This window comes from Aulonocara stuartgranti (genome assembly GCF_965226115.1).
Source record: "Aulonocara stuartgranti genome assembly, chromosome: 22".
Lineage (NCBI taxonomy): Eukaryota > Metazoa > Chordata > Actinopteri > Cichliformes > Cichlidae > Aulonocara > Aulonocara stuartgranti.
Genome location: NC_138957.1, coordinates 34,398,721 through 34,418,668, shown reverse-complemented (window position 1 = coordinate 34,418,668; position 19,948 = coordinate 34,398,721). Strand labels below are relative to the sequence as shown.

At 41.6% G+C, this 19,948-nt stretch overlaps 1 protein-coding gene across 2 annotated transcripts; it reads left to right on the top strand.

The window, feature by feature from the left end:
• Positions 1 to 6,500: 6,500 nt before the first annotated feature.
• Positions 6,501 to 19,658, top strand: LOC309698586 (cell division control protein 42 homolog). Of its 2 annotated transcripts, none has more exons than XM_082521121.1 (6): positions 6,501 to 6,705; positions 8,293 to 8,397; positions 14,301 to 14,373; positions 14,907 to 15,016; positions 15,192 to 15,368; positions 19,040 to 19,658. In XM_082521121.1, exons 2-6 carry the CDS (start codon positions 8,293 to 8,295, stop codon positions 19,127 to 19,129), a joined length of 555 nt encoding a protein of 184 aa, XP_082377247.1. In that variant the 5' UTR covers positions 6,501 to 6,705; the 3' UTR covers positions 19,130 to 19,658. The 2 variants fall into 2 exon arrangements, with proteins under 2 accessions (XP_082377247.1, XP_082377246.1); XM_082521120.1 differs by lacking the exon at positions 6,501 to 6,705 and adding an exon at positions 7,738 to 8,210.
• The last annotated feature ends 290 nt before the right edge of the window (positions 19,659 to 19,948 follow it).

The window sequence follows — 19,948 nt, the reverse complement described above, 5'->3', positions numbered from 1 at the left end:
AGGTTACCAGGAATGTTGGGATAAGCTGCTTGTTAACACACGTGGCAGAAGCCTGAACGTGAGTAAGGAGGAGTAACGCAAGACATGACACATCTGCTTACCTGAACAGCTGCAAACTAATATTCATGAAAGTGCTCAGCTCATTTCATAAATCAGTTTGACTCTGTTTAGTCATGCTGTAACGATTCTGCTGCATTTGCATGTTTACTTATCTTTGTTTATGTCTTTTGTTCCCTGTTTTCTCCAGGTGTTTGACAGGTATGCTGTGACAGTGATTGTTGGTGGAGAGACGTACACTCTGGGAATGTTTGACAAGGTAAAATTAGGTAAAAAAAAATACATCTAAGCTCAGTTTATTAAATTAAAAAATTCTACTGTACAGTGTGTGTGAAGGTTCTCAGTCATCCAGGTCATCGTTGTCTCAGGGGCTTAGAAAGAAAAGCGTCTGGACTTCTTTAGGTTTCTTGTAGATATGTCACCCCCAACAGGATCATGGACCTAGAGGATCCTATTGATCCTCTACCTAATCCAACTTTTAAACTTAAACAATATTGTCTCAGTGTTTAACCCATGAAATCTCAATTTTCTGACTTGATTTCCACAGAGCCCTATTCTCATCAGCACCTTTGATGAAGTCATTGGTGTGGAAAAATCCTGTATCAGTCAAACCTTTGATGACAGACACTGAGGAACACCAGTCAGTCAAAGCAGCCATTGTCCCAATTTGAATCACTGTCATCTTTCCAGAACGTCACAGAGGTTTGTTTAGCTGGTATCTGTGTTTGTTTCTAATTTGATGGAGATACTGACTTAATTTAATGAGGTGATTCTCTTCACAGGCTTCCCTTTAAATTCAAACTCTCAAAGACTGTCAGTTAAAGGAAACCTCAGTATGCCTGTTAAAAACATTAATTTATAAAAAAAAAAAAAACCAACAACAACAACACAACAAAAAAAAGTTTAAAAATTCCTTATCAGAACATACATCAACATTGACTACTACTAAAACTTTAAATAACTATCAAAATAATTAATTTATATATTTTTCTACAGATCAATTGAAAGTTGATTATCTATAAAATGACAATATTTATACACATCTTACTATTTGCTTAAACTGTCATACCATACCATTGATTGATTGATTGATTGATTGAATCTTTATTTTGAACATGTTGAAAAAGTACAAAAAAATAGAATTAAAAGAGACAAATGAACAAAGCAAAACAAAAGGAAAACGAGCAACCACAACTCCAAATAACGTTCATGTTCAAAAAGGAGCAGGAAGAAGCATAAGCTTATTTAATCCCACCCCTTTTCCACTATCTAGTATCAATAGACTACAGAAATACCTCCTTGCAATTATATTATATGTTATGTGTAAATTTTTTTTAATTTTTTTTTTATATATACACATATATGTTGAAATCACAGATGAAACCGAGGAGAAGAAAACAAAACACTCACCTGTCAGCAACGTTGTTGCTGCATTATTTGCTTCTCATTGTTCTCTGATTGTTAAAAATCAGTGTTTTTCGATACTTCTTTTAAATCTGAGAAGCAACCGACCGCAGTTGTAAAGACCAGATGTTAATCAGTTATGTGAAATCACCAAAACAAAATCACATCTTCTTCCAAAAGACCTTGAAAAATGTGTTCATGCCTTCAGGCCTAGTTTGGACCACTGTAATCCTCTGTGTTTAGGTCTGAAACACTCTTCTCTTTATCGTTTGCAGTTAGTCCAAAATGCCGCTGCATGATCACATCACTCCACTTTTAGCAGGTTTTCACAGGCTTCCTGTCCATTTTTCTAATGGTTTTAAGATTTTCCTTACTTTTAAAGTTTTAAATGGTGTCGTACCCAGCTATTTAACCAACCAGCTCAACTTATTTAACCCCAAAAGGGCCTAAGATCTTCTAGCCAGATGCTCATAGTGCAGCAGAGGTCTCGATTTGGATCGGGAGTTTGCAGTCACAGTTTTAAGACTCTGGAATGAACTGTGTGGAAATAACAGAAAATATGTTGTTGCTAAACATGGCTTTCATTACTGGCATTTTATTAAAACTTTTATTAAAGGTGTAGTTGTAGTTATTTTTATGTACACATTGCAAATGTGCTCATGAAGAGTTGACGCTCAGTCCATTTAAGGTCATAAGCTTTGTCTGGCGTGATGGTCCCAACGATTTATTGTGTAAGTAACTTCGAGTGTAGAAGGTTAATGCATACATGCTTACAAACACAGTTAATTACAGAAGAAAGTCTGGGCCAGAGGCCAGGAAGACATTTTGCTGGTAACTGCATTTGTGCCTGCATAAGCAACAGTTGATGAAAACTGGACAAGTCAACGGGAAACATCTGGGGGTGAGACAGTTGAAAGAAACAGCCATGTATGGTAAAATGTTGCTGATAATGGAAATTTGTCTAACCGTCATTAACTGCAACTTATGCATGTTATATTCTTTGCTGACGCAGAAGGGGCTGAACCCTGACATATTAAAACCATTTTGAAGTGTGCTTTTTAGCGGAGATCTATGTTGACGTGTTACAGTGCACATCTTCCCACGCGTGTGTTTAATGAAATCATCATTTGACTGAACTCATCTGGGCCAGTGTTGGTTTTTTCCTATCCTCAATATCCAAGAATCAGGACAACTGCTGCTTAATATTCATACTGCAGAATCTTTCAAATGTCATCTTAAAGCTCACTTTCATATCCTTTTAATTCAAGTTCAGTTTGAGGTTGAAGGAGCACTCAAAAACAGCTTTAATGCTAACTCAAAAAGTAGCAAAACTGAAAATTCAAAATAAACATGCAATACAGAGTCCAAAAATGGCTGCGCAGAAGGCAGCGGTGGCGACGCAGTACAGGAGGCCGTCCATGACAGCGATGATGTCCAGCCAGTGTGGCCCCTAAAGTAGCCGGCGACGTTGAGTTGGCGGCCGTAAAAGAGCCAGGTGTACTGGACATGGATGTGCCATCCGAGCATGTTGTGGACCAAATGAGGCAGGACCACACAGCGTGGAAGCTGCAGTTGGAGACTCAGGAGGTGGCTTAGCGGACTCAGAGCGGTCAGCGGACACAAGGTGCTGAAATCCTTCCTTGGACCCTTCAGCGATAATGGACGGCTGAAGCTGCTCCACAGGCCCCTCAGCGAAGACAGAGGACGGCTGAAGCGATCCCTTGAACAGGAGATGGCTGAGCGATCCCTCGGACCCTCCAGAGGAGGAAGGCAGCTGAAACTGTTCTCCTGAACTGCAGAGACAGACACAGGGCCAGCAGATGCAGAGACCTCTAGCTGAACAGGCAGCTGAGCAGATGACTGAGCTGGTGACTGAGTTAATAAGTGAGCTAATATTTGACCTATGGATAGAAGTTTAAGATGATGTAGTAATGGTGGATGATAATCAGGTAGCTGAGTGAATTCTCCTGAGCCTCCAGAACATGAGGAAAACGGCTGGACGGGCTCACCTGCTGGGTCCATGTAATGGCCGTGATCTTCTGTCATGTGAAGGCTGTGTGCAAGCAGGACAGGGCCCAAAGTGCAGACACACAGCTGCAGCTTTAATGCTAACTCAAAAAGTAACAAAACTGAAAATGCAAAATAAACTTACGCAATACAGACAGTGAGAACACACAGCAGAGGATGAGGGTAGACTGCAACGCAGACCAAAGAAAACACAGGGCTTAATACACAGGAAGCAATCAGGGAATGAGAGACAGGAGGGAAACACAGCTGGGACCAGGAGCGATTCAAGGATCAGAGCTTTGGGGATGTTGAGCACCCAGAGAGCTGCCCAGCCAGGCAACATAACCTTTACTCATCACGATGAGACTTCTTCCCTGTCTCTGTCAGTCCCTGCATCCTTAAATGTCTCCAGTTGTCCCGAGTTCCCTCTGACTGTCTCCTTGGTGCATTTAAACCCCTGTTCCTCCCTGTCCTCATCGTCTGTTATCTTCGTCTCCGTTATCAGTCATCATAAATTTACCCTCTCTGTGCAAGTCTGCAAATTTCTTTATTAAATCATAAGATTCTTAAATGCATCAAGTCTCTCTGTGCCTGGGTCCTCATCACTGACATCACTGTCTTGTACATTTTAACACAATTTAATCCCCACATTTGTGAAAGAAAAGCAAAACACTTTTTTGAAAAGTCTGTAACAGAACCATTAAATCTGATAAAGGTTATTTAAATGCTGAATGGATTGGAATAAAAAAAATACATATCCTAACCTTAATTACTGGCAGATAATAATGAGTGATGCTCATAATGGGTAAAAAGTAAACGGGCACTTGTCTGAGAGAATCGTTTGTATAATAATCAACAAACTAAAATGTGAAATTCTTCTCCTCAGTTCAAAGACTCGTCCAAAAATACACTCAGCTTGCTTTTAAATTCAAATTTGGTCTTGACAAACTCAAAGTTAATTTTGTTTGGTTTCTAACTTCAGAGATATTCGCGCACACACAGAGCTACAGGTCAGTTGTTGCAGTAAAAGCCCATCAAACCTGACCTTGATTTTTCAACAGTGGGTGCCAGAGATTTCACACCACTGCCCGGGGACGCCCTTCCTGTTGGTCGGGACTCAGGTGCATTTAAGAGATGACAGCCACACCCTGGAGAAGCTGGCCCAGAGAAACCAACACGCTGTGACCTTCACAAGTGGAGAGGAACTGACTCGTAAGCTTAAGACTGTTGCACAAAGCCAGCGTACAGCTGGTAAATCCTAGCTGCCTTGATGTGCCCTTTCATTCATTTTTATTGCCCACACTCAATTGTCCAGTCAGATCTCCTAATGCAACCAGCCCCTCGTATACCTTCGCTGAGTGCTCACGCAGCTGAAGGAAAAGGTCAAAAGCTGAAGAAAATGTTAGCTGAATTGAATTTAATCGAATCGAATCGAATTGAATTGAGCAGCACGGTGGTTAGCACTGTTGCCGCACAGCAAGAAGGTCCTGAGTTCAATTCCACCATCAGGCCGGGGTCTTTCTGTGTGGAGTTTGCATGTTCTCCCCGTGTCTGCGTGGGTTCCCTCCGGGTACTCTGGCTTCCTCCCCATATGGAAAAGAAATAGTAAAAACTTATATGTGATTACTCATGAAAGTGGCCACTTTCTCATTACTTTCATACATTGTTTTAGTAAGTATCCAAAACATACAAGTTTCATTATATAATTTTTCAAGGGATCTTATATCTGTTTTCATTCTTATATGCTTTTCATACAAATTTCACACAAGACAGATACAAACTTTATAAGATTTATATACATCTTTTCCATATGGGTCCCACCGTCCAAAGACATACAACTTGTGGGGATAGGTTAATTGGATAATCCAAATTGCCACTAGGTGTGAATGTGCGAGTGAATGTGAGTGTGAATGGTTGTCTGTCTCTGTGTGTTAGCCCTGCGACAGACTGGCGACCTGTCCAGGGTGTACCCCGCCTCTCGCCCTATGACAGCTGGGATGGGCTCCAGCGCCCCCCGCGACCCTGAAAAGGATAAGCGGAAGCGAACTGATGGATGGATTTAATTGAATTGAATTGAACAGGCGAACCTAATAAAGTGGCTGCTGAATGTATGTGGTGAGACTTAAGTGAACTGCACAGTAGTTGGTTACGCATTGTCTTTGTCGTTATTATGATTTGAAATAAATCTTTCACACTTCATTTTTGTGTCTGAACACTTTTACTGTACATTAGGCCAATATTTTTGCAGTTTTCTGTCCAAGGTCAGGACGTTTTCAATAAAATTAAAAAAACAACAACATTTTAACCACTTGAGAGCTGAGTTAAGAGTGGTGAGAATGACATTCCTGCTGTGAGATTTGCACAGCGACTGAGGAAGCAGGGCTGCAGATACCATCCACTGAGAGTCACCAGGATGGACAGAATTAGAAATGAGTATAATAGAGGGAGACAAAGTTAGAGAGGCAAGGATGAAGTGGTTTGAACATGTCCAGAGGAGGGATAGTCGATATACTGGGCAAAGGATGTTGAAGATGAAGCTGGCAGGCAGGAGATGGTCTTGGTTTCCTTTCTTAAAAGCAAAATTAAAACCTTATGTACACATTTCACAAAAATGAAGAGAAACTTTTATAGATCAAAAGCACTAAAATGTTTATACCTCATGCAATAAGGGAGGAAGGGAACTTGAATGCGTCACACTCCAGCAGGTGTGAACAGGTAGAACATAAGGTGACACTGACTCAAGGTCAGTGTCACCATGGCAAACAAAGAACCTGAGCTCTGTGACAATGATTGTAATTTAACCCAAAACCATAATCTAAATAATATCGATCAGTTTTCACTTCCTGAATGTTTTTTTCTTTTCTTTTCTTTTCTTTTTTTTTTTTTTTTTTTTTTTACAAAATTCTTCCTACAAAGTATAAAAGAAAACAGAAAGTAAGTAAGTAAACAAAATGTAGATTAGATTATGCGTTGTTGGTTTGATCCACGTGAGATAAAACTGGAATGAACTGAAATAGTTTCGTTTTTGAAAAGAGTGCAGAACAGGACCGACTGGATGATTAAACAGTAGCACACTCAGAAGATTTCCTCTGAGTCACTATTATTACGGAGAGTATATTCTCGAGGCCAAACAACCTTCAGATCAGTGTTAAAATTCTGATGAAGCGTGACAGCACGAGGACGCTGATGCTGGAATTATACTGAAAAGCTCCTGACTGACCCGGAGAAGATACTGAGGTAGGCCACAGCCCACAAATCTCCTCTGTGAATATATCAGGCAAGCATCTGTTTGTTTTGTATTATTTGAATTCTGCATATTGTATTTTACAACCAGTTGCATCTTGTGTAGACTTTTATCTAACACCGTGCAGTCAGTCATCAGTTTTTGACTGACAAGATGAGTAAGATAATAGTTAGAGACTGAAATTAACTGGTAACCAAAAATCTTTACAAGCTTGTTTGATCTTTTTTTTCATATGCTTTACAATCATTTTACTTTAAAAGTAAAATGTATTTAAAACTAGCAATAAATTCAATGACCTCTCATTTAATGTCGTGTTTTGTTGTTTTATGTTATTTGTTAGAACAGAAGTAATGCTAACTCCCAAAAGGTTGATTCTGTTCATCTGGACGTAGAAACGTTTCGTCACTCAGCCAACTGACTTCTTCGGTCTCAGCTGACTGCAGGTTTCCCCAAACCTTATTAACAGTACATTTACACAGTGACTGAAACTAGCACCACTGAATGACCAATGGGCTGTGAAGTCAGTTCCTTGATCTGATCAATGGCCATGAGTACCATTCACAGAGAATTGCTGCAATCACAGCATTGTAAGATGAAGAAAGATGTAGCCTCCCCATGATGAGGATTTACACATCCTGGACAGGGAAGAACGCTGGTATGAGCAGGGAGTCAAGAAGGCCATTTACATAAATCTCTGAATCGAGGAGGGGGCCTAAGGGTACATTTTTGTTGATTAGAGAATATTAACTCAAATAGGACTAGAGCGTTAAGTCTAGTGATTTAACTTGGGTTACTCACATCTTGAGACTGTTGCAGAAACCCAGAGTACCCAGAGAGCAAATAAGTCAGTGGATAAGATAAGTCAAAGCTAATGTCGATCACAGAGGACATAAATGAAAAGGCTGTTATTCTCGGGAGGATATGACAAACTAATCCTCTGCTTGCTGTTGACACTGTTTCCGTGAATCGCTCAACAGCGACATCTGCTCGGTTTAAAAAGTAATTGCAGGAAACCTGGAGACAGACTGAAGTTCGTTCACTTTGACATGTGGACAGCAAACGAGTGATGAGTAATCCTGTTTAGTTAACCAAGTGATGATAGAGTTCTAACTGGACAAAATAGAATAACACGGAGCAGAACAAAAATAATAGGAATGACTAATACGTGCTTGTAAAAGTGGGAGTTCATGTGTATCTGTGTGTGAGGGGAGAAGACAGGCTTTACGGTTTATTATTAATAAGAAAGAAGACGAATGTCGCATTTTGCGGCCAAGGTGACATCCTACAGATATCGCTGGAATTCATTCATGACGAGTGAAACCCGTAAACACACAAACGGCACTGTTAACGCGCTCCTATCGTCCTCCTAGCTTCTGTCACGTGGTTTTTCTTAAAGCCATACACGCACCGGTGCGAGGTGTGTGTTTGACACATGCACCGATGCTTCGGTATTGTTTGATCCATCACTGTCGAGTCGAGGCGAGTCGCGCCGAGCCGAGTAAGTGCTAGTGGAAAAGAGGTGTTATTTCCTCATATTGTCCTTTTTATTTCTTTAAATTCTGTGTCTTCCTTCTCCTCAGATGAAAGACATTAAATGTGTGGTGGTGGGTGACTATGAAGCAGGAAAGACCTGCCTGCTCAATTCCTACACAACTGACAAGCTTCCCATTGGAGATTTCCCCACGGTGAGTATCCGAAAACAGCACAGTGTCAAGTGGCTTCCATTCACCAGCTGTGAAACGGCTCAAAAGCCAGCTTGTTATTAACTTAAGAGTGTTCTCTGGAATACTCGGTGTTTGGCTCCATGCTGTCACACAGGAAGTGGTAAATGGTTGTAACTATCTAATCTCTGCAGGTAGAAGAGTGAAAGCAAGGCTCTGTGCAGTCATTGTAATGCTGACAAAGGGCTGGACTGGGGATCATTTCTGTTGATTGACGGATATAATACACTTGACAATAACTTAAAGTTACACTTTCGCTATTAGCGATGGCTCATGGTCAGAGTAGCCATTGGTTTTACCTGAAATCTCTCCCTTCCTAATTGTCCCTCCATCTATTTTCTTAACACATGAATTCATCTTCCTCTGTCTCTTCCTCACTTCTCCACAGCTGGTGCCAGCAGCAGCCTCCTGTGACTGTGAGGTCTGTTTTCTAGTTGTTACTGGTAATAAAGTTCATCAGCACCCTGACAGCTAACATTGTCTCTCAGCTTTTCACCACTTCTTCAACACTGAAACTTAAGCGGCGTGAGCGCACAGGTGGGCGAAGGGACAGTGTAGTGCCAAAAAGTGATCGCCTGCCAAAAACTGATTTCCAATGTTTCCGTGTGTTTTTTATGTGTGATATCTTTACGTATGTTGGTAAATAGAGTTTGGTGAACAGAGTTTACAAAGGGGTTATATATACAATTTAAAAATTACCTGTTTTTTAAGTATCTTTATAACTCTGTGTTATTGTACTTACATTATAACCAATTCAGTCCTTTTTGTCCACTTAAAATATGTTTACAGAACTAATATTTGTTGCACTTTCTGCTGTCGTCTTGGCCAGATTACTCTTACAAAAGACATTTTTAATGTCAACAGGATTTTTTTTAACTGCATAAATAAATGATATATAACAATCACTGCCAAAAACTGATCGTGGCTTCTACCTTGTTACAGGAATGTTGTTTGTGGCTCAAGATGACTTGGTATCATTCATGTGGGATATGTTTGACATATGTTTCACATATTATAGACCAACAAGTTATTTATAGCAGTTTAAATACGAGCAATCTTTTTTTGGCAAATACCAGAAATCAGTTTTTGGCAGACAATCACTTTTTGGCACAACACCGCTCGCATTAGGAGATTTGATTGGGCAATCCAGTGTCAGCAATGAAAATGAACGAATGGGCGAATAGGTCAGTCTGTGTTTAGTTTAACTTCCATCAAGGTTCACTGTGTGGTGGACGGCAATGGGACCAAAAGTGAAGGACACTGAAGATATAAAACTCAAAAACCTGTTTTATTATTTATAAGCGCTTACAAAAATGCATCAAAAAGGCAGGTCAGGGGTGCCGGTTTAGATCACTGGGATGAGCAGGTGACCATGTGCTGAGTGGCAGGAAGTGGCCAGCCTGGGTTGGAGTCTGACCCACAGCTCTTCGGTGCATTTATTTCCTTTCTCTTTGTCGCTCTTTACTGAAAGGGCCAAAAAGATTTTTATTTTTTATATTTTAAAGCAAAAAATGCTTCTTAGAAAATGCGTGACAATGGAGGGCAAAACAAAGAACAGAAACAAAATGAGGGGTTAAATACACAAGAGGAGATGAGGGCAGAGTGGAGACGACTCGGGCAAAACTGAACATAACGCACATGAGACGAAAGACTATCAAAATAAAACGAGATGTTATCGAACACGGAAACAGAAGAACGCAAAGACAGAAGGGAAACCAACACGGAGAGAAGACTGACATCATACATGAGGCACAAAACACAGAGAAGAAACTAGGACAGACTGGAAGAGAAAGGAAACTGCTGTCATCTGAAGACCATAGAAAACAAAACTGAAAAGCACTAGGAAATAATATAATACTCACAAGCACGAAGCAGAGCTGAACACAGATCACATCATGAGCACACAAAAACTCAAGACACTGGGTCAAAGATGCAGGACCATGACGACTTCCTCCCAAATCATGATGTTAGTTTCCCTCAGCTGTGTTCCTACTTGTTTCCTCTCCCCTCGTTATCTTGTAAGTATTTTTTGTCTCCCCCTGTCCTTTGTCACGTCCTCATTCATGGTCCTGTGTCTCCCTGCTCTGTGTTTCAGAGTTTTCAGTTTCCCCTTTCCTGCCCTGCTTCTGTGTTGGCCTTTTGTATTCTGTTAAAACAGCAGCATTAAAGCTCTTTTTCCATTAGTACCTATTTGGATCGGCTCGAAGCGGCACAACTCGTTTTCCATTACAGTGGGATACCACCTAATGCACGTGGGGTTATTAAAGCAGCGCGGCCGACAGTCTCACGATGTGATTAGTATGTGACACGAACGCCACAACAAAGGCGGACGTCGAGGCAACGATCTACCTGCCGCACAGTCTGTGGCTTTTTTTCAGACTCGAGAACCACAATGTTGTTTTTTGGTGACATGAAGTCTTCTGACGTCACATTTTCAGGTCGCCTTGGATCGCTCAAAACCCCATGGAGTAGGTATTTAAAAAGTAGCTGGTACCAGGTACTATGACCTACAGGAAAAACCCTGAAAACACAAGTAGGTACTAATGGAAAAGGGGCTTAAGAATGATTTTGAGTTCTTTCTTCCTGCCACACAGCCGTACCTGGACAAAAACAAACATGGTGTTCACCTTACGGCTCTTCACCTAAATTGTGCTCAGTGTCAAGGTCACATTCGTTTCCTGGGCAATAACCTGTGAATTGTGATGGGCTGTGACTACATCACTGCCACTCTTAATTGCTTATTGTCTCATTGATTGTATAAATATTAACCTTCTTGTTCCTGCCTATATTTTCCTGTTGTTATTAACTATCTAACAACTCGTTGTCAGTGCTGTAGTTGTATCTTAAACCTTTAAGTCATCAGGCCTTAAGTTGAATAACCAGAGTGTCCTCTCTAATCTCCCAGCTGTGCCCTGCATACTTTCTTTAATCTTTGCTTTGTGTTGAGCTGTTTCATGCCAGTGCTGGCTCTTGTGGTGGTGTTTCCTGTCACTCATCTAACAAATAACCACCGCAGTAAGAAAACAGGTCACCTGTAACATTGTTTTTCCAGAGTATTTCTGACTCTTGTTTCACGCCATAACTAAAACATAGCATACAGTTGAGAATGAGTACATATAAATACATTTAAAAACATGCTCTAGGGTATACGTCTGTTTTCCTCCAGTTCTTTTCGATCGCCTGCAAGATAACCAAAAATGTGGACGACATATTGAAATGCCCTAAAACTAGAAGTGCTACCATTTGGAAGTCAAATCCAGAATCACAGTGCTGTACTCTGGTTTCTGTGCTTGTTTTGTTAGTGTTAGCAACCATAATAAGTGAAAATCGTCGCTGCAGACAAACCCGTTTGATCTGCTGGCCGTTATCTTGAAAACAAGATGATCACGATCAAAGGATTGGTCACTGGAATTCATTTCACTGCAAAGCTTTTGTTTTGGTAACACAAAACATCTCTTTAGTTGACAGTGGTGCATTTTTACCTCTCACTAAAAAATCGAACTCACTCGATGTTCAGTTCAGTTCCCACCAAAACCACTAAAGAGAGCCTTTCAGCCAAGGATGTCAATCTAAAGGAAGCAGCAGTCACAACATTTAGTCTGTGCGTGACCACGGTGTTGGCATGTGACCAATATATGATTTGACTTTATGTCTATTGCTATCATATTTTTATGCCATCGCCTTCTGATGGGTTGCCCTACGCAGACAGAAGTTTTGAGCACAGGCAGAAGGTTTCCTTTTCTTTTTTGCAAATGGTATAGTTTGGGCTGGAGCCAGTGACCTTGAAACCTCCTTCAGTAGATCTGTGATAGATCTCATCATGCACCGAGTTGTCCTTTAGTCAGCTTTTCACCCACTATGTGTTTTTGCACCACTCTGCATTTAACCTCTTAAGCACCCACGCATAACCGTAAATGTGATCTCCTCCCCTTTGCCCCGTATCTGGGGACATAGGTGCTTAAGAGGGTAATCGATAGTTATTATTAATCTCTGCATCCCACTGAGCCTGGTTCCGCCTGAGGTTTCTACCTATTTAAACAGAGTATTTCCTTCCCAGTGTCTCCAAAGCTCTTGCCCATAGGTCATCAGATTTTGTTTTGTTTTGTTTTTTTTTTTTGGGGGGGGGGTTGGTAGTGGGTTCAGTTTTCTCTGTAGTGTTGCAGGGCCTCTTGCAGTATAAAGTGTAGTGATGATGTGATGAAGCTCTGTGAATGTGTCAAATCTTTCTCCTAGAGCAGGGCTGTCCAACTCCAGTCCTCGAGAGCTACCGTCCTGCAGCTTTTAGATGCATCTTTGTTCTGACACACCTGAATCAGATGAATGGCTTGTTATCAGGCCTTTGCCAAACTTGATGGCATGCTGAAGAGGTAATCCAACCGTTTGTTTCATCTGTGTTGGAGTAGGGATGGATCTAAAAGGTGCAGGACAATAGCTCTCGAGGAGTGGGATTGGGCACCCCGTCACACCATTCAACGGCTTATTTGGAAGTACTACTACTCCGCATTTGTTGTACAGCAGCCCTGCTGTGATAATACATTCATTTATTTATTTATTTAGAAAGAGGGACAATACATATTAATGAATATTTTAACAAATAGCCTTGGGCTAATTTCCATCTGCAGACTCTCTGGCAGGTTGGTGTTAAACACAAGTTAGTAATAACATACAGAGACAATATTTACAGGTCATGTGACAAGGACAAAAACAGTGATCACATTATACTAGAACAAACAATGACAAGAACTTTGTATATTAGACAGGCAGATTTAAATAATTTGAAATTAGTAAAATTTTGAAACTTGTATTTATCTAAAATTTGACAATGGTGATATGAAAAAGGTTCCTTATCTAATATTTTCAATGATCTTTGTAGCACACTTCGATTGGCCCGATAGCAGCAAAGCTTGTATAGGACCAACTTGTAATACAGTATTCAATATGAGCCGGTATCATAGAGCGCAGGAATGTAATCGCTGCTGTCTGTTAATGATGTGCGGATATGTCTAAAGTTCTGTGTATTAACATTTACAGTTTTCACTACATATGGTCTACGTAACAGTTGATATATAAACGTATTGATGTATCAATTGCAGAATACCCATACGAGGTCCTGTATAATATAAATATATACATGCACACTCACCCCTCACTAACCATCCCCTTTGAGACTGATTTAAGACTTAAGACTTGAACAGAAGAGCAGGTATAACGTAACAGCTATAGCTTTGAATTTAGAGGATCTGCTGGGGATCAGTATGAGCCGGAGTGCTGCCAAGCTTGTTATACAGAGGGAGAACCCTGCTGCTCCCTCTCGACAGCTATGTCCTCACACAATATGCTCAGGTGTTATAGTGACTTTGTGCTAAAGACCTGGCAGGTTGCAGACCACTGAGTATCTGATCCAACACTGCTCAAGATCTACTTACAGTTCTGTGAAAACGAAAGGTCAGGGATTCAATCTCTGGCTGCTCTAGTTCATGGGTGTCCTTTGTCAAGATGATGAACCTCCAACTCGTTGACGCATTTATGTGAGTGTGTGGAACGTATGAGCACCTTTAAGGTTTAATAAGAGTGGGAAACTTTTCGTGTATTTATGGCACTTAAACAAAACTTGGTCAGATTTCACCAGTTTATTCTGTCAGCATCCACAAACATGTTTTGTTTCAGCAGTGTAATCTTTGTTTAACACTGGAACTACGTGGCTTTGGTTCAGCTCCACAGACTAACTGAGACGACACTCGTTCAGAGGTTTAACTAGTCCAGAAGTCTACTTCCAGTTTTGTTTGGAGTACATCTGCAATCAAGGTTTTTCACAGGTTTACTGTCTTTTTCTTTGTTTCCTCACTCCTTGCCTTCTGTCCCCCCAGTCGTTTGCTACCTGTGTGAAGACAGTGAAGATCAATGACGAGGAGTACAATCTGCAACTGTGTGACACTTCAGGTAAAAAATACACATAAACTGAAACAAAACAGATACTAATAGCAACAGCTGTAGCATATTTATATTAGTAGCAGTATTTCCTGTAATGTTCGGAGCTGCTGGTGATGGATAGGATCCTATAGCAATTTGAAATCTTACTACACTGTCCTTATGAAGTTCCTTATGAAATCTTTATTTTTGGGTTGCGGCACTTATGAAACACGAACAGTTATCTGGCAACAGCTGTCAATCAAAGCAGCCATGCCACTGACTTTAAGCCTCACCAGTATCTTGATGGGTGATTTAGAAAAACATTACCCACCATACAGTTTCTATGAGGGAATAAATCAGTCCAGAGATGACAAAACTGTGTTTTGTATCAGGTTGAGAATGTAATTATTTCTGCTGTAAAGTTTTAGCCCCAAGTGGATATTAAAGGAACTGCAGTGTTTCTTTTTTCACATTTTTCAGCCTCGGAGATAACTGCTTAAATTTGCCTTGCTTTGGTTGCACTGTTTGTTGCGGATCTTTTTCGTGTGTGTCTGCCTCTGCAGGTCAGGAGAACTACGAAAACATCCGACTTAACACGTACACTGACACCGACGTCTTCCTTGTCTGTTTCTCTGTCGTATCGCCCTCAACCTTTGAGAACGTCACAGACAAGGTTCGTTTAGATGGTTTGTGTGTTTTATTTCTAATTTGATGCTCATGTCCTTCACTTTAATTACTTCCATAACTAGAAATATAATGAGCCAAACTCTAAGGATAAACACACACAGAGCAGAGATCGTTAGGGTTGCAGTGAAACTGCATCAAACCTTTAGCTTGTCTTTTTACAGTGGGTGCCAGAGATTTTACGCTTCTCTCCAAAGACGCCATTCCTGCTGGTTGGGACTCAGGTGGATCTGAGAGATAACGAGAACACCCTGGAACAAGCCCTGACCTTTACGAGTGGCGAGGAACTGGCTCATGAGCTGAAGGCCGTTAAATACATGGAGTGTTCGGCTCGGACTCAGGTACAGAGAGAGAAAAATAAGTCTGCTGGTGGGATTCTCTGTTGAGAAAGAAGCCTTGGTATCTATACGTTTTGGGCAATAAGAATAAAAGAAATATGAACATCATCATTACTCACAGAGTCACAGGAAGTCTTTACACTTAATAAAAAGGCATCAAAAGCCATTTGTCAAAACCTAGTGGAAGTAAAAAATAACTACAAAACATCTCAGGTTGGGGTCCTGGTTACATACTCCTGATATATCTAAAACAATCACCACCACGGGGGGTCGTGGTCTGGTCCCGCCTTCGCCATTGTGGTTGATGTGGAGGTAGGGACGGGCTTACGGGGTCTGGAGAATCCCTAGGGACGTTATCCCTGGAGGACTTAACCCAGGGGTTGTGGTCATAACCTGGTTAGTGCCCCCCCCCCCCCCCCCCTTTTGGCCACTTGTGCCTCAATTTTATTCCACAACTTAGACATCCACATTACTCACACTCTCATAACACATACATATAGGGCCTTGAAGGTGGGCACATTAACAGCGTCTAGTGGACGGTCTGTGTATTCAACCCCACCTCTGGCGCCGGTGCCCACCTCTCAGTTTTAAATCCATGTAGACATGGAGGGTTCTCAGGAGGGGCCGTGCTAACACCTGCTGCTCTCTGGCAGCACCATGCTCTCCCGTGTTTTAAATGCACCTTCGAACAACACGCAGCAACACTACACATGAGTGAGAGGAGGGAGGTGTGGGGTCTTCACACACTCCTGTTCTCTGCTGGCCATTGGGGCGGGGGGGCTGGGAGGAGGTGTTGGCCGTCCGATTGGGATCTAGGATGCGGGGCCTCCCTGCTGCTGCGGAGCCTGGAGCGGTCTGCTTGCCTCCACCCCGGGGGAAAGGGTAACTGGTCTAGGTGCCGTTTCCACCTCTAGGGGCGAGGGTACCTGGACCTGGGGTATAGAGTTTGTTTGGGGAGTGGCCTCTGGGCCTGCGGCTCGGTTCACTCTGGCACAGCTGGCTGCCGGCAGAGCCGGCGGGCACGCCACTGCAGCCCCCTCTGGCTTCTGCTCCGTGGCTACTGGGTGACCCCTCATCTGGGCTCTCCTCAGCTCTTCCCAGGAGGGTGACACGGATGCCCCTCCGGTGGTCCTCCTTGGGCTCTCGCACTCTGGGGCCTCTGGATGTCTGGGGCCTGGATCTCCTCTATGCCTGCTTCATGCCCTGGGGGACGGGGCTATGGCTCGCTACATCCTCTAGCAGACCATTACATGGAGAAACCTTTTGAATACAAGCGCGCTGATCCACACAGGTGTGCACACGGGTGTTCACTGTTCATAGACATAAACTACACCTTCATTGGCTGCTATTTCCAAGCACATTGTGCGCTGTCGGTCCTGCTTGCTACACAACAACATTCAATATTTAGTATTTACTGCTGTTTACACTTAGCTAGATTAACGTGATGGTGTTGTGTTTAGTATGTTGCTCTGGTTTTTTTTTTTTTTTTTTTTTTTTTGCTTGTTTTCTATTCTTCTCTCAACAGGTGATCCAGGAGATTTTTTTTTTTTCTCCCCCCCTTTCTCACTGTCCCTCTCCCCTTCTGTTTTTCTTTTCCTTCCTCTTTCTTTCTCCCTTTCCTATCCCTCACTCATGTCTCTCCCGTCTGTAACAACTGAAAATAAAATAAAATAAATAATAACAACAAAGGTCGATCAAAAGGACCAATACGGCAAGGCCGTGATGATCCATTTGGCAAAGTAAATCCATTGGCGATCCTTGTTGGTCTTCAGACAACAATTCTGACGGCTAAAGAACCAAATGGGACAGGCAAAAAAACAAAACAAAACAAAAAAACAATCACCACATGGAGGCTCAACGTGCACCCGTTTTACGACATCTACCAACTTAAAACAGAATAGATCAGCAAAGCATGGTGAATTTACCGATGATACTGTTTAAAATTGCAACATAAACTAAATAATTAAGATAAAAAAATTACAAATCACAAAAATTAAAGATCATAACAAAATTTTTAAGTATGGCTCAACATATTTGAGTAAAATACTGGCCTCTATGACTCTAATACCCGCAGCACCTCACCCAGAAGGCTTCGGCATCCCCTCTCTGTGGGTGAGCCCAGACCCCACAGGGGAAGCTCATTTCCACTGCTTGTATCTGCAGCCACTGCCCTACAAATCAGTCTGCCAACCTCCTGCTCCACTCTCACCTCACACCTGTTCTTAGGCAGCAGCTCCTCTCCCATTTCTAACTGAGAACAGTGGCCTTAGTTGCGAGCTGCAGTTCATCACGCAGTGAAGCCAAAATAACCAAAGCATCCTCAGCAGGGAAAGAGGAAACCCTCTGTGCCTAAAAATTAATAACAATTATGAACAGAACCTTTCTCAGAGTGACACTAAAAACTAGTTCATGCATGTATTACTTCTAGGCTAGACTACAGTAATTCGTTACTATCAGGATGTCCTGAAAACTCCCTGAGACGGCTTCAGTACTCTTGCTGCAGGGACTAGAAAGAGAGAGCAGATTTCTCCTGTTTTGGCTTCCCTTCAATGGCTTCCTGTTAAATCCAGAATTGAATTCAAAGTCCTGCTCCTCACATACAAGGTCTTAAATAATCAGGCCCCACCTTATCTTAATGACCTTGTAGTACCATATCACCCTATTAGAGCGCTCCGCTCTCGCTCTGCAGGCCTACTTGTTGTTCCTAGAGTATTTAAAAGTAGAACGGGAGGGAGAGCCTTCAGTTTTCAGGCCCCTCTTCTGTGGAACCAGCTTCCAGTTTGGATTCAGGAGACAGACACTATCTCTACTTTCAAGATTAGGCTTCAAACTTTCCTTTTATTAAAGCATATAGTTAGTGCTGGAACAGGTGACCTTGAATCCCCCCTTAGTTACACTACAATAGGTCGAGGGTGCTGGGGGATTCCCATGATGCATTTAGTGTTTCTTCTTCACTCACTATGCCTCTCTGGATTGAATCATTAGTTATTATTAATCTCTGGTTCTCTTTCACAGCATGTCTTTTGTCCTGTCTTCCTTCTCTCACCCCAATTGGCCACGGCAGATGGCCCCGCCCCTCCCTGACCCTGGTTCTGCTGAAGGTTTCTTCCTGTTAAAAGGGAGTTTTTCCTTCTGTCAACAAAGTGCTTGCTCATAGGGGCTCATATGGCTGTTGGGGTTTTCTTTGTATTTCTCTGTTTTCTTTGTATTATTGTCAGGTCTCTACCTTACAATATAAAACTGCCACGCACCTTTGAATATGTTCAGAGGATAAATACTTGATGCAGTGTGTTCAAGGACCAGGATAAAAACTGCCTTTCTCTTCCTGAATCTGAGGTTTGATCAGTGCCTTTCAAGGAAGGAACAGTCTGTGGCAAACAGGGGAGCCACCTCCCCAGTGTGCCAGCACAGAGGCGCTGTACTCAACGTCCATGCAATGTTTCAGAGGCACGTCAGCAGGACTGCAGAGACCATCATGATTTCTCACATCTTAGATTTTTCCTTGTAGAGTATCAAAATAAACAGTTTATATTCACAATATTTCCTGTTTATCTTGATACTCTGCTAGGAAATAGATCTTTATTTTGATCTGATAACTCCTCCACCTCTCTCTGAAGTAGAAATCTTTTTTTCCTCTTGTTAAATTTGAGTGTCTCTTTCTGTCTCGTTTTCAGGAAGGAGTGAGGGAGGTGTTTGAAGAGGCCATCCTGGCAACTCGAAATCCTACAGATAAAAAATCCACTTACTTCTGTGTTCTGCTATAAACGGAAAAGTAGAAGGAGAAGTAGAAGAGGAAAAGAGGGTTTAGGAGGAAGAAGGGGAGGTGGACCCGGAATCATTAGCCCATATGAGTGTTCAGCCATAATGGCATAGGCTGGAGTCTGTGAATCGACATCATAATTTATTAATTAATTTTAAATTTAAAATGTTTTACATTTTAAAATAGATGTGTGGGGGGGGGTTAAGTTAGGAAGAGAATTAAACAGTTTTACAGCAGTAATCTTTTGCCTGCTATGGACCGTTTTCCCTCCTCCATTTGGGATGGAGGCTGCACAGCATCCTGGTGAGGCCGAAGAATTGCTGCTTTTCTGGATACTGTGACAATGTTAAACTGTGCTAAACCTCCACATCTCTGAAATGATTTAATAGGTAATATATTTATTTACTTGTTTATTTCATATATAAATGATTATATTTTTAGTTGGCTGTTTACTATTTTTGATTGTTAGTCAGAGAACTGAGTAACTGCACTGTCGTGTTTTCTTTGTGGTGAATGACAATAAAGAATCCTTGAATCCTTTAAACTGTACATTGTAAAGCTTCTCTTAAATTATCTGAATTCATTTCCTGGTTAGAGCTAAACATTTAAAAGTGCTTAATACATTTGACACATTTAGTACTCGATACATGAGAGAGCACACATCCCTGCTGTGTCTCTGTTAAATCAGGGTTCTTGAACTTTTTCCTCCCTAAATAAGAGTCAGGCAAGGTTATTTTTTTAAAGTTCCTCTCTAATAATGTCTGAATTCATTTACTGATTATAAGTAAACATTTGAAATGTGTTTAATTCAATCTGCAGATCA

Excerpts from the sequence above, each read along its gene's own strand:
- LOC309698586 (XM_082521121.1), top strand. The coding sequence starts at position 8,293 with ATGAAAGACATTAAATGTGTGGTGGTGGGTGACTATGAAGCAGGAAAG. Across the intron at positions 8,398-14,300 it reads CCATTGGAGATTTCCCCACG|TCGTTTGCTACCTGTGTGAA; the intron begins GTGAGTATCCGA and ends CTGTCCCCCCAG. Across the intron at positions 15,369-19,039 it reads AGTGTTCGGCTCGGACTCAG|GAAGGAGTGAGGGAGGTGTT; the intron begins GTACAGAGAGAG and ends TCTCGTTTTCAG.